The following is a 14,113-nucleotide window of genomic DNA, read 5'->3' on the forward strand; positions in this document are numbered from 1 at the left end:
TCTTAGTAGAGATGGTATATATAAAAGAAATGCCTTCCCTGCAGGAAAAGGTCATTTACTTCTAATAATATTCTAAAATTATTTCATATGCAAACATAATACTATAATGCAGACATTCCTGGATTTGACCATTTTTTAAATCAGTGAATAAGTATATTCACCTGGTACCATTTTCCCAGAATATATTTAATTTAAGAAAAAACCCTGCATTTTTTGAACCCACCTGTGATACTGTCACTAGAAATTTTTATCCAAAGCCATATAGTGCTCATTATATATTATTAGGACAGGTTTTTGTTTTTGTTTTGTTTGTTTATTATCATATGTGTTTGTGATCACAATATAACTTCCTACTATATTATTTTTAAAGTGATCTCTAAAAGGCCTAATTAGATTCTTGATACAAACAATTATAAGGTTTTATATCCAAAATAATTATAAAATCTGTTTAAAAAATGTTTTGCCTCCTCTTTTACTAATTTGATCAGGCAAAAATGTCCCAAGCTAGCATTAAACAAAGTTCTTTCAGGCTTTTGTTTCTTCGCCAAACAATATTTTGGTGTTCAAAATAAAGTAATTGAGAAAGTATTTCAAAATATGAGAGGCATTTTGAGGTGTAAAACTTAGTCTTAGGGGAAGACACTTGTTTTATATTTGGGCATATAAAGATCTTAAGAACACTAAATGTAATTTTTAATGGGTGTTATAAGCAAAGCCAATGATATTTAGGTTGTTAATTTTGAATGTTTTGACTATCAAATAACTACAGTGATATGTTGCTTAACAATGGATTTGTTCTGAGAAATATGTTGTTAGGTGATTTTGTCGTGCAAACATCATCGAGTGCACTTACACAAAACTAGATGATACAGCCTACGACTGTAATTGTATGTGCTATACTTTTATATGACTGGCAATGCGGTAGGTATGTTTACACCAGCATCACCACACACATGAGTAATGTGTTGCATTACAACATTAGGATGGCTACAGTGTCACTAGGCAAAACAAAGTTTTCGGCTTCATTATAATCGCATAAGACCACCGCATCTATATTGTATACTTTGTTATGCGATGCATGACTGTGGTTATGATGTGCCCCTGGAGTGCTGGGTGGCCAAATGCTTTAACTAAATGTTTACTGTGTGATTTTATAGATCCTTGCATGCCAGTGTCACAGAATTTATACTGATATTCACTGGCTATTAAGAGTTTATCAGTTGGTAGTGGTATCATTGTCTTTAGAATGTCTAGAATTTTTGCACCATTAATTTTTCTTATTTTTATCCTCCTAATGACATTGAATTTTCAGTATTTTAGATAAAATATTTTGGATACCAACAAGGTCACTGATTTGGCAGTGAGTTTTAGCCAAGCCATGATTTATCACTGCCAAAAAAGACAAAAACAAAAACAAAAAACAAAACAAAACTTAAAAACTAAGATCTATGCTTTTGGAATTAGTTTTCTAAAAATGTAGAATCTTGTGTATTCTTAACACTGAAACAATTTGATCAAAAGAAGGGACTGATATTTCTTTTTTCTATTCAAATGATCATTCATGCAGCTAAATTTAACTAGGCTATTGCAATTAATGATTCACTACCTCTTGCCTACTTCCTACTCATGTCCCAACATACACATCCTGAAAATACAAAGCCCCTATCATTCCTATTTAGGTTACAAGACATTAAAAATGGTTATAATGGCTCTCTTTTTTGGAATTTCAGAAATTCAAGACTCCATGGAGGAAATTTTTTACATCAATGCCAGTCTATGCAATAATTGTTGCAAACTTCTGCAGAAGTTGGACTTTTTATCTATTGCTTATTAGTCAGCCAGCATATTTTGAGGAAGTCTTTGGGTTTGAAATCAGCAAGGTATGTAAAAATTATCTCTATTTAACCCATTGTTTTTGTATTTACATGAATATTAAGTTTCTTTGCCAAGATTTTATCTTCTAAACTTCTTAAGTTATTCATTTAGTTATTCAACAATAACTTTCAGGAAATGAAGACTAAGTAAGGTGTTTGAGCGTTTACCATTCAGATCTCTACTAGAAATTGTTCTTTGTTACTAGGAATATAGACATGATAGACCTAGTCTCTGCCTTCATGGAGTTTACATCTCAGTTGGGTGGGCAGCAACGTACCCTTTTCCCAGTAAACATAACTTCCCTTAAGTCTCAGGAAAAGACAATATAACAGTGAGTAAAAAAATGTCTTATTAAGATGGAATTTTATTTATGTAAATACAATCTAACTCTTCTTCAATGCTCTCAGAAGTCTGCTTGGCTAAAAGATTTCAGGATAGCAAAAATTTCCTGATGACATTCTTGTATGTTATTTATCCAATTTATTAATTTAACAAGGATTTGTTGAACATGATATGCCAAGTTTTGTGTTAGATTCAGAAATAAAATCCATGGTTCATGTTTCCTGTCCTTAAGAGATCATAGCTTGGTGGTATAGATAAAAAAAAAATAGGTTACCAATTAGAGCACAACATATTAATGCTACAGACATGTACTATACTTATGAAAATGTAATCATTTTGAGATTTTTCTATAAGGATAAAATAAACATACTACTACTACTATATATGAGGGTTTGAAATTTATAGGTTGTTTTATATTCGTGCACAACCTTGTATGGTTGACCAGGTAGATAACTATCGCCATTTCTATTGAATTGATGGGGAAACAGAAACTAGGGAGAATATTTAAATTGCCTAAACCCAAGCTAGAAATAAATGACAGACTCAAGTTTAAGCCCAGATCCCTTGATTTATGTTTCAATTCTCTCTACTATACCATTCAAATTCAGGTAAACCATATGTTCATTTAAGCATTTAGCAAGTATTTGTTAAACAGCATCTCCATACCAAGCCTTTTGCTGAGTCCTGAATACACTTGTCTATGCTGGCAAAGGACTTGCCATTTCTCTTCATATCATTACATAAGTCCAGCTGGGCTCGCTATTCATATTGTCTCTACATGAAAGATTATCTGAGGCCTGGAACTGAAGAAAACCTGAGTTTAGGAGTAGCTATTCTAAGAGCTCTTTTGTAATCCCTGTTTCTAAGGAAACTGCTTCCTCCATTGCTGAGAAGAATGGCTACTTTAGACAGGGCTCTTCTCTATGGAGCTGATCAAACATTGCAGGGTAGCCTTTGGGAGCTCTGAGAGGTGTTATACATCTCAACAAAAGCTGCTGGAGGTGTGAGTCCATTTTCATAATCTAGGACAAATATGACACTGAGAGGCTATTAATAAAGTCAGGTCTCATAGGGGAGAGTGAAGGAGCCAACTGATATTAATGAACCTGTATGGTCATTCTGGCCCTGTAGCTCCAATTAATTGAAAATGCTTGAGTAAAAGCAATGATATAATAACCAGATGCATTGATTCGATTCACTTATGTTTTCAGCTCAAATTGTGGATAAATTATATACTAACAGATTGCCTTGAAGATTTTGATTTACTGTTTTAAAAAACAGTTTCTTGATTTACCTGAAAAATGTGTGAAGGAGGTGATGGAGGAAATAAACCATGAGGTTTGGATCTAGGCTCATATGGTTCTGAATCCAAGCTCTGCAATACACTATAATAATAATATAAAACACTTCCATCTGAAATGAAAGAGAAAATTAAATTGCTTAGACATTTAAGCTATTATAGAGTCATTCACTACCTCAATTAATCATCACAACAACCCCAATTCATGGTTGGGTCTCCACACTATTTACCATTGTAAAATAGAACACAATATTTATCTCTTGAACCTTCAAAAATCAAAGTTGAAAGACATACTTATACCAGATGATAAACTTTTATCCAATACTTACAATTTGCCAGGAATTGTTCTTCAAATTATACTTAGCAAAAAACTTCCTTGTATGTTTATATTTAAAATTTACTAAGTCCATGTATGTGGTAATAATGATTAAAATGCATTTTATTTATACTTCCTGCCTCAATAATGCCTAGAGAACAGTGCCTTGCACATAATTATTGGTCAAACAGTTTGTGTTGAATTGACGCTGGTGGGTTAAAGTTTAGTTTGGGCTATGTACTATGAAATTAGTACAGAAACTATACTGTATGACGATGTGACCAAATATTGACTTTTGATATAGAAAATGCCTAAAATTGAATAATTGATTTGTATTTTCTGGGCTCTTAATTTATAGAAACTAAATATAACACTCATATATATTTAAAACCCAATAAAGAATTTTTAACCTTATTATGAGTTAAAAGTGAATTTTAAATACAGCTTCTTCAAGGTTTTTCAAATGGATTTCTCTTCTTTCTCACTCTGTCTTTGTCTCTGTCTTTCTTTTCCACTCTCCTCCCTGGCTAATGACAAATTTTTGCAAACATATTTAAGAATATAAAATGGGAACATAAATGTGAATCACTGTGAAAAGAGTCGTAAAACCCAAAATTTACTGACTCGTGGCACAGGAAAAAAAGTATCCTCTTTGAGAAGATAAAAAGGGATCAAAGTAAATTTACTTAGCTTTTCTTGTTTATTCTGTGAAGGTTATTTACTTATTCTAGGAATGAGTAAGTGGTCATTTGGAGACAGCATCTTTCCTTCCTTTGTCCATAAAGTGTTTATGATGGATTCAGAAAACTAAGACCATTAAATGGCTCACATTATTTATGGTCACGTATATTTCTCCTCTTTTTGTTTTTCATCAGGTTGGCATGCTGTCTGCTGTGCCACACTTAGTAATGACTATTATTGTGCCTATTGGAGGGCAGATTGCAGATTTTCTAAGAAGCAAGCAAATTCTTTCCACTACTACAGTAAGAAAGATTATGAATTGTGGTGGTAAGTGCATAAGAGATGTTAAGGATGTGTTTTTAGTTCACGAAGTTTTGATCTACATAAATAACTTTTTCTATACATATTAAATATGCAGTTAAATGTGCACCTTCATTGTTCATTTATAATCATTTTCCCATCTTAAGATTTTCATAACTCCTAGTTTTAAATAACTGCATAACAAACTTGACCCCTTCCTACCATTGAAACTTAAGGTTGTTTTTGATGTTTTTATTAAAACACAAGGGAGGCTTCAGTAATCTCTGTGTAGAAATTATTAATGTTTTTATTTTTAAGATGGACCCCCCTGAAGTGGTTTGCTAGGTCAATTAGTATATGCATTTTTAGCACTTTGGGCTCATTGGAAAATTTGACACAAATTTCTGAAGTATTGTCATGTGTTTGTTTCTGAAGGTTTTGGCATGGAAGCAACACTGCTTCTGGTTGTCGGCTATTCTCACACTAGAGGGGTAGCAATCTCGTTCTTGGTACTTGCAGTGGGATTCAGTGGATTTGCTATATCTGGTAATATACATTTTTAAAATTTGTACTTATGATATCTGATTTCGGCTAGTGATAAAAGATGATTTATCTATCATCTATTAATCTTTCTATGTTCTACTTTTCTCTTTAGTATTTTGACTGTTGAGAAAGCTCACTCAACATATTTCCACTAGGAAATAAAACAAAAATAATAAAACATTTAGAAATCATTATTTAGGTTTTTTACTACTCACTTTCTCTTGGCTTACTCCTCCTCCTCCTCTTCTTCTTCGTCTTCTTCTTCTTCGTCGTCTTCTTCTTCTTCTTCGAACATATCTCTTCTCTGTAGAGTATAATATATTGTATATTAGATAAGAAATTATACCTCATTTCATTCCCATGAGCTGGATTATCCAAAAGTAGTTATTGAGCACATACTATGTACCTATTGTCTTTTAAGGAGTATAGTGAGTATAGTAGAAAATATTCTATAGATTCTTCTAAGAGGTTTAGGATTCTTAGTCAAAGCTTATGTATATATTTCAGGTTTCAATGTGAACCATCTGGATATCGCTCCAAGATATGCCAGTATCTTAATGGGTATTTCAAATGGTGTTGGAACATTGTCAGGAATGGTTTGCCCTATCATTGTTGGTGCAATGACCAAAAATAAGGTAAGATGGAACAAAACGGGTATTCGATTGTAGAAGATTCTCTCTCATGGTTGGGGAAGGGGTTACTATAGTCACTTTGGCATTTCGTTTCTGGTTCAGTCACCATACCTCTGAATAAGGAAAATAATTGAGGCTCGGAAGAAAATCTCTAGAAACTCGGAGTGAGCCCTTTTACCCAACCAATAAGCAATATGCTTCTGAATACCTTTTAATATTTCTGATATCTTTGATGTAGTAAAAAAAAATAACCTTTCACTTCTACAGTATTAGTAGAATAGGAAAACAAACATCTTCTGAGTTTTATTTGCAAACTTCAATTCAGAGTCTTCTGCAGTTATCAGTGGAATAATGTAATTACCAACTATTTGTCCTTATATGTCGAGCTTCAAAATCTTGTTTTACCAGAAGGTAGTAAACAAAAGGAGTGGGAGAAAAAAATAAGTAAATCAATAGAAATGAAAAGAAATTGTGAATATTTTATAGGTAGTTTTATTTTATAAAATCAGATTTAAAATTTTTTAAATGATGAAAGTTATAGTATTATAAAAAGTTTCTGTCACAGTATTTGTTTTACATAATCATAATAAGATTTCTCCTGAAGATAGAATTTTATGAAAAGCTTGAAGGTGGAGCGTTTAAAGAAGATGTTAGGCTTTTCTAACATGGGGAGTTTGTTCTCACAGTGCCACTTTTGTCACTACAGTCACGTGAAGAGTGGCAGTATGTCTTCCTGATCGCTGCCCTAGTCCATTATGGTGGAGTTATATTTTATGCAATATTTGCCTCAGGAGAGAAGCAACCCTGGGCAGACCCTGAGGAAACAAGTGAAGAAAAATGTGGATTTATCCATGAGGATGAACTTGATGAGGAAACAGGGGACATTACTCAAAATTATATAAATTACGGTACCACCAAGTCTTATGGTGCGACGACACAGGCCAACGGAGGTTGGCCCAATGGCTGGGAAAAGAAAGAGGAATTTGTACAAGAAGAAGTACATGACTCATACACCTATAAAGACCGAGATGATTATTCATAACAAAGCTATTGGCTGGATTAGTGTTTGTGATTAAATTAATTGTGATTGAACAAAAATTTTAAAAATATGTGGTGTAAACATGTAAACATATCAACCAGGCAAGTCTTGCTATAAAAATGAAATCAAAACAAACTCATGAAGTTACCATCAAGTGCAATCTGTAGAAGTTGTGAAAATCAATCATTTCCGTCCAGGTCATCTATTCTTGTGTTTATGATTTAAAGGTTGACTGGTAAAAAATGTAGAAGCAAGTAATTACTCATTGGATTCATATGAGCTGAAACTCATCAGCATTTAATAAAGCACAACTAAAACAGTTGGCACATTTCACCATATAAAGGTTAGGAAACCAAAGCTACTTGACCATGTAAAATGCACTTATATATTTGTTACACTGTATTGCAAGATCTTATGCAGAAGTCCTGTTTTAAAAAAAGTAAAGTTGTCATGTTGGCTGTATCAGGTGTTGACAACGTTTATTGAGTGTAAATCATGAAGTTGGGATATCTCTCAGTTAGAGAAGAATATTGTGGGCTAGCAACTAGCAAGGCATACTAAATAATTGTTGTTCTTACATAATGTGGAATATTTTGTTGGGTATCAAAAAGAATATCTTGCAGTGTTTTATATGAAATGCTTAGGCACAACCACTTATATCTGTAAAAGAAAACTTGTAAAGTGAGGGGTATGCTTCATGTTCTTCCATTCATTTACCTAACAGTATATAACACTTCACATTTCAATAAAATCTGACTTTTCATGTAGCATATCACATAACTTTTTTGCAAAAAAAAATATAAAAAGATAAATAGACTTTAATGTATTTTTTATTACAACTTTGTACAGGTTGTAACTTGCATTAAAAAAGATGCAATCACCATAAAGAATCTAACAAGAAATTTACTATGGAAATATAACCCTGAAAATGCAATATTAACAACAAAAGAAATAGAAATGGTTTAGATATTCTTCTTCCTTAATAATTAAATGCTATATGAAACTTGTGCCACAGAGCTATATATAATATAAAAAGTTAAATTTAATAGATTGTAAGTAGACAATTTTATTATTTAAAGTCCCATTTAAAATATATTTGTCTTAAATATATAGGACAATAAATTATATTAAAATTATATCTCTATATATCTGTATATCTTATACATATTCATACACAGAAACATAATAAACAATCTTCACACACACAAAAAACAAAAATAGCATACACCTAATGTTGGGTTAGGGGACTGCAATTTCTACTTTCATAGAGTCATTGAATTTTAGATGGGGCAGAGGCACTTTGCTTGTCATTTCTTAATATAACTCACAGGAATTGCAACATTTGTGTACCAAGCAATAAGTGCAATACATAAAATTTCCTGTCCGCATATTCTCTTTTTTTGCTTGTGGTAGCTTTTTGGGTGGTTGGAATGATTTTTTTTTTCTTTTAAAAAGTTAACATCAGACCTCTTTATAATGTTCTAAAATGATAATGATGCATTTCCCAATTCAACTCAAAATATTATTGGTGTATTTAATTGTCTATTCTGGATATTTGATCTGTTAATTGTATTGTGCTAGTGACTGGAGGCTCTGCTGCTGCAAATACAAAACATAAACTTTGTTTTAAAAATGCAAACCATTCTTGACCTTAAAATGAAAATAACTTTTGCTTTGTGTCTCAGTGATGTAATGTGATCATAGCTTTTGTTGTATTGAATGAAAAGATGTGAACTATCATTTTGTTGCTGCAAAAAAAAGTGTTAATAAAATGCTCTATTTATCCTTTTGTAAGAAAATAATACATTAATTTGGGTTTATTTTATTGAAGTTGTAGTTTTAATGTGAATTTAGCTTGTGTATGCTCCAACAGAGTCAAATCTAGGCTCAAGAATAACATTTTTTTAAGTCACTTTAAGATTTTAGTGGAAGAACATGGTGTTCTTTAGATTGTGTGTGATATGATTCTGTAGATAGAATTTTACATCAAGAAATAGGTCTCTGAGTCCAATTCTATCCTTTTATTTCATTTTTTTAAAAATTAAGTTTCTTGAGGGTAACATTGGTTAATACAATTATATAATTTTCAGGTGTATGTTATAATTTGACAACTGTATATTCTATTGTGGGTTTACCACCCAAAGTCCAGTTTCCTTCAACTACCATATATTTGATCTCTTTTACCCACTTCACCTTCTCCCTATTCCCCTATATTTGATCCTCTTTAACTGTCTACCTACCTCCTCCTCCCCCACTTCTTACCCTCTGGTAACCACTAGGCTATAGTCCATGTCCATGAGTCTCTGTTTGTCCTGTTCATTTGTTGCTTTTAAGTTTATATCACACATATAAGTGATATCATGTGATTTTCAACTTTTTGTCTGGCTTATTTCGCTTAGCATGATTATCTTGAGGTCCATCCATTTTGTCGCAAATTGCAGTATTTCATCTTTTCTTATAGCTGAGTAATATTCCATTGTGTATATGTACCACAGCTTCTTTAGCAATCATCTATCATAGGACACTTCTTCGGTTGCTTCCATGTCCAGGCCACTGTGAATAAGGCTGCTATGAACATTGGTGTGCAAATATCTTTTTGGATATGGGTTTTCAAGTCCTTGGGGTAAATACCCACTAGAGGGATTGCTGAATCATATGACAGATCAATTCTTAGTTTTTTGAGGAAACTCCATACTGTTTTCTATAGTGGCTGTACCAATTTCCAGTCCCACCAGCAGCGTATGAGGGTTTCTTTTTCTCTGCTTCCTCTCCAGCATTTGTTATTACTTGTTCTGTTGATTACAGCTATTCTAACAGGTGTGAGATGGTGTGGTTTTGATTTGCATTTCGCCAATAGCTAGCGATGTTGAGCATCTCTTCATATATTTGTTGGTCATTTGTATGTCCACTAGGGAGAAGTGTCTGTTCAGGTCCTCTGTCCATTTTTTTATTGGATCATTTGTGTGTGTGTGTGTGTGTTATTGTTACTGAAACTCTATCTTTCAATGACAGTCTTTCCACAACTTCTGCTAAGCTTCAAGAAAAATTTAGGAAAAAATTCGAAGCTCGTCAGGTCAACGATACTACCTAACTTTGACTGCACGTATGTTGTGGCTGGGCATTGCTCTATTCATTCTATACAAAGTATCTTATGTAACTCCACTGACCCTCCAAAGTAGGTTTTTTTAATTCCCAGATTACAATGAAGAAACTAAAGTTCAGAAAGTTTAAATAACTTTTCCAAGGTAAAATAGGGTAATGACATTACATTGTAACGTGTCAGCCAAACCAGCCAGAAGTGAGCAATATTTATCAAGGCAGCCTAATTAAATATTCGTTGTCACTAGAAGGGCAGTCATTTAGCACAGATTCCCTACTTCACAGATGTATAGAAAGGGGAGACTGTAACTATATAGCACTGATATCTGAGAGTCTTAGAACTTTACTGTTTAAAGGGACTTCATGGGATGATGTAGTTGACATCCCTTATATAACAAGGCAGGACACCGAAGGTCAGTAAGAGAAACTGACTTGATTAGGAGGACACAAGATGTTATGGATTTAGAAAAAAAGTTGTCCTGATTAGCTATACTTTTGTTTTTACTTTTATTTTCATTTTAAGCCAGTTTTCGCTTAAGGAATTAAAGAATATTTATTGCTTCAACCAATACCCCATACTCAGCACTCACATAATCTCAGTGTATGGGGTGAAGGTGGAAGAATGTAGGTGAGGGAGTATATTTTCTCTTCCTGTATTCCTTTACATAGAGACACAAGGGCCAGAGACCACACCTAATTCTTAAGGTGGCTTACATGCCATCTTTGCATAACTTGATGGCAGGAATAAAAATGTCTTAAATTTAATACTGCAAGTTCCCTAATTCCATAATATAAACATTACAGTTCCTGTAGAAAATTGCTCTAACAATGTATCCTAATATCACCACTATCCACACACATTTTCTTTTTTTGTAGTAATGCAAAGTCATCTTCCCCTTCTCTTTCTTGTCCTGCCTTTTGTCTATATTTTCCTTCTCATCCCACTGCCTATTTCAATCTGGCTCAGTATATATATCTAGTATTTTGCCATTTGAAAAAATGCTTTTACATGCATTACCCCATTTCATTCACACATCTGCCTTGTAAAATTGAAAGGTCGCATATTAATATTAGTATTTATATTTTCTAAATAAGAGGACCCGGGTCTAATAGTGGGTAATTAACTTCCTAAAGTTTCCTTAGGCAGGGCTGGAACAAGAATACAAACTATCTGGCCACAGTAAGAGAGTAATTTATTTTTGCTTTTAAATCACTTAATTACTCTTCTGATTATAAATATAGGATGAGGTGGGAGGGGACCTTCATTAGCTAAAGAACAGCATTAAAAACAATGAAAATAAAGGTAATTGCACACATACTTTGATAATCTTGACATCCAGAGGTAATCATTATTAAAATATTTCTAGAATTTTTTCTATGAAAAACAAAGAAATCACCAAAGTGTCCATGTACTATGGAAGCCACTGGGCATACACATTGGTAAGAAAACAGATCCAGTCTCTGCTCTTATGGACCCTACAGTCTAGTCCCCTCCCAAGGTGTTTGTAGCAGATTCAGCTGCCCAGTCAGTCCACACAGATGTGACTGAAAGAGGCTTTCAAATACAGGGCCTTTGCTAACCTTCCCGAGGAAGGATTGTTCTTAATTCCCCACACTCTCAAAGGTGGGCTGCTTTCCAGATGCTCCTCATATTGATTTTTTTTTTCTAAGTTTCAGTTAAGGAAGCTTTCTTTTTTTTCATCCTCCAACATCCCCATGCTGCAGGAACTCTCGGCCTTGGGGGAAGACCAGTAAACTATCTCCAGTGCCTGCATCTCTGCAACAGCAGAGATAGATGGGCTGAACTTCAGAGTATCTTCCATCCAGTTCTTCAAATTGCTCTGTTTCTGTTTGTCCCCTGAGTTTCTAAGGACCTATATATACATTTTCTCTTTCTGCTTTTTCCCTTTCACCTATATGCTGCTTCCTTCAGTTTTAACCACAAATAGTGGCTATTGAGATTTCATTCTTCCTGTAGTGATGTAATTATCATTTTTTCTGTCTCCTCTTGATTTCCATGCAAGACCTCAAACCTGAATTTTAATTCAGCTGCTGTCGAAAATTATTTATGAACATTGGTCTATACTATTCAATCCCTTCAAATGCTCGAGCTTCTTCAAGCTTTCCCCCTTGAATGCAGCCAGGCACCTAAAAGCTGCATAATCTGGAAATACTCCTGTGTTCCTTATCCAAATTTAGCAGCTTTTATTGAGTGAAACTCTCGGCTTTCACCAAGAGGAAACAAAATGAAGAAACCTCTCCAATTTTGTTAAATCATATTTGAGGACCTGTTTTATTACTGTGCTCAATATGCAGTAGATGAAGATCCCTGCCTTTCTAAGAGTTTGAGGCATGCTTTCCTGATGCATTAGAGCTCTTTCAACAAATAGATATAAAAGGATGAGCGCTACCATGTCTCCTTTGTTTCCTTCTCAAGAAGCTTAGAGAAACATATTTTTGGCTCAGTTGCTGTGTTTTCTCTCCCTTATTTTTATTTAGTTTCTGATTTTTACTGTTTGTTTAGATGTTATTTATTTTTGAGTGAATAGGGATCCAATAATAATTATATGAATCATGTTTATAGGGTTTAGAAAATTCCAGACACAGTTCTCAGGGTTTTATACATATATGTGTATATATATAATTTATCTTTTATAATATATATATATTTATATCATATATACATAATCTCCAAAATAACCCATTGTGTTAGATACTATTGTTAACTCCATTTTTAAATGAAGGCACTTAGGCACAGGAAGCTAAGTAACTTACTCAAAATCATATAGTTAATAGAGTAAAGTTAGAATGTGAATACAAGCTGTCTGATTCCAGATCCTATACTTTTTATCACTGCCTCTAAGTAGCTGTGTGACTTTGGTAAGTTACTTAATTTCTCTGAGATGCACTTTTTTCATCTATGATATTGGCACTCTAAAGCCAAATTGGTAGCTAGTTTTGCAATTAAATAAAATATCAAGTGGTTAGCACAGCACCCTGCACAATAGTAAGAGTTTAACAAATGTTACTTCTCCTTCACTTTTCCCATAATGCTAAGTAAATGTGAAGTATTAACTCCTCAGTTATAATTTCAGTGTCAGATTCATCGCAATGGACCATTTTGGAAATTATCTTGAGATATTTATATTTTTGCCATAAATTACTCAGGTTGATAAGTTATTTTTGCATTTATATTTTATAAATTTTATGTGGCATAGAACAATAGATGCTATAAGATGCTATTTATGTAAAATCAATAAAATCTATATATTTATAAAAATATAAAATACTATATATTATGTAGTAAGAAGATAAAGACATGAATTGGAAGCATTGAATACAAAAGTATTGATAGTAGTTGCATATGGAGAGGAAGAAATAATGAACTTGGGAAAAGCATAAAAGAAATTTTAAATTTATCATTTTTTAATTTAGAAAAGATATTAACCAAATATGAGAATATATCAATATTTATTTATTTTTAGAATTCATATATGGCCTTTTATTATACTTTTCATGGTACTTTTCTGTATTATAAGGTAAAAATTTTTTTTTCCAGAAAACACAAGTCTTATTCTCTTTAGTTCTTTTTTTAATATTTAGACTGTCAATGAAGATACTGTCATGATATTCAAAAGTATTTGACTGTTTTCTGAAGCCATAGAATGTAATGCAACAACTTTGCAAGAATGATTTTATTTTATAAAATCAAGTTAAAGAAAGGTAGAATTTTACACATTTATGAACAGGTTCATGAATCCAAATGAAGTTCTTCTGCACAAAGCTAATAAAAGTGTGCATGAGAATAAATGTCACAGATGAAAGCCACCTTTCTGACAGATCTCATCAGAGTCAATTGGCCTGCTTCTCAAAGATTAAAAAAAAAAGGGAGGGGGTCCTAGAAAGCACATCTCTGTTCATGAATGCAGGGTGGAAATTAGTATGTTGTCATAATTCTATAGGCATATTTACTCTGACAATTCCAT

The 14,113-nt window shown here is 33.0% G+C and overlaps 1 protein-coding gene across 1 annotated transcript in view; it reads left to right on the forward strand.

Annotated features, from left to right (window-relative positions):
- The window catches only part of SLC17A6 (solute carrier family 17 member 6), a 36,287-nt gene extending 28,248 nt beyond the window's left edge, over nt 1-8,039 (forward strand). The window contains exons 8-12 of the mRNA XM_016138470.2: nt 1,731-1,880; nt 4,709-4,841; nt 5,250-5,360; nt 5,865-5,992; nt 6,696-8,039. Coding sequence (XP_015993956.1) covers nt 1,731-1,880; nt 4,709-4,841; nt 5,250-5,360; nt 5,865-5,992; nt 6,696-7,031 — 858 coding nt within the window. The 3' untranslated portion in view covers nt 7,032-8,039. The remainder of the gene's footprint in view (nt 1-1,730; nt 1,881-4,708; nt 4,842-5,249; nt 5,361-5,864; nt 5,993-6,695) is intronic.
- The last annotated feature ends 6,074 nt before the right edge of the window (nt 8,040-14,113 follow it).

Source organism: Rousettus aegyptiacus, unplaced genomic scaffold, assembly GCF_014176215.1.
Source record: "Rousettus aegyptiacus isolate mRouAeg1 unplaced genomic scaffold, mRouAeg1.p scaffold_m13_p_5, whole genome shotgun sequence".
Classification (NCBI taxonomy): domain Eukaryota; kingdom Metazoa; phylum Chordata; class Mammalia; order Chiroptera; family Pteropodidae; genus Rousettus; species Rousettus aegyptiacus.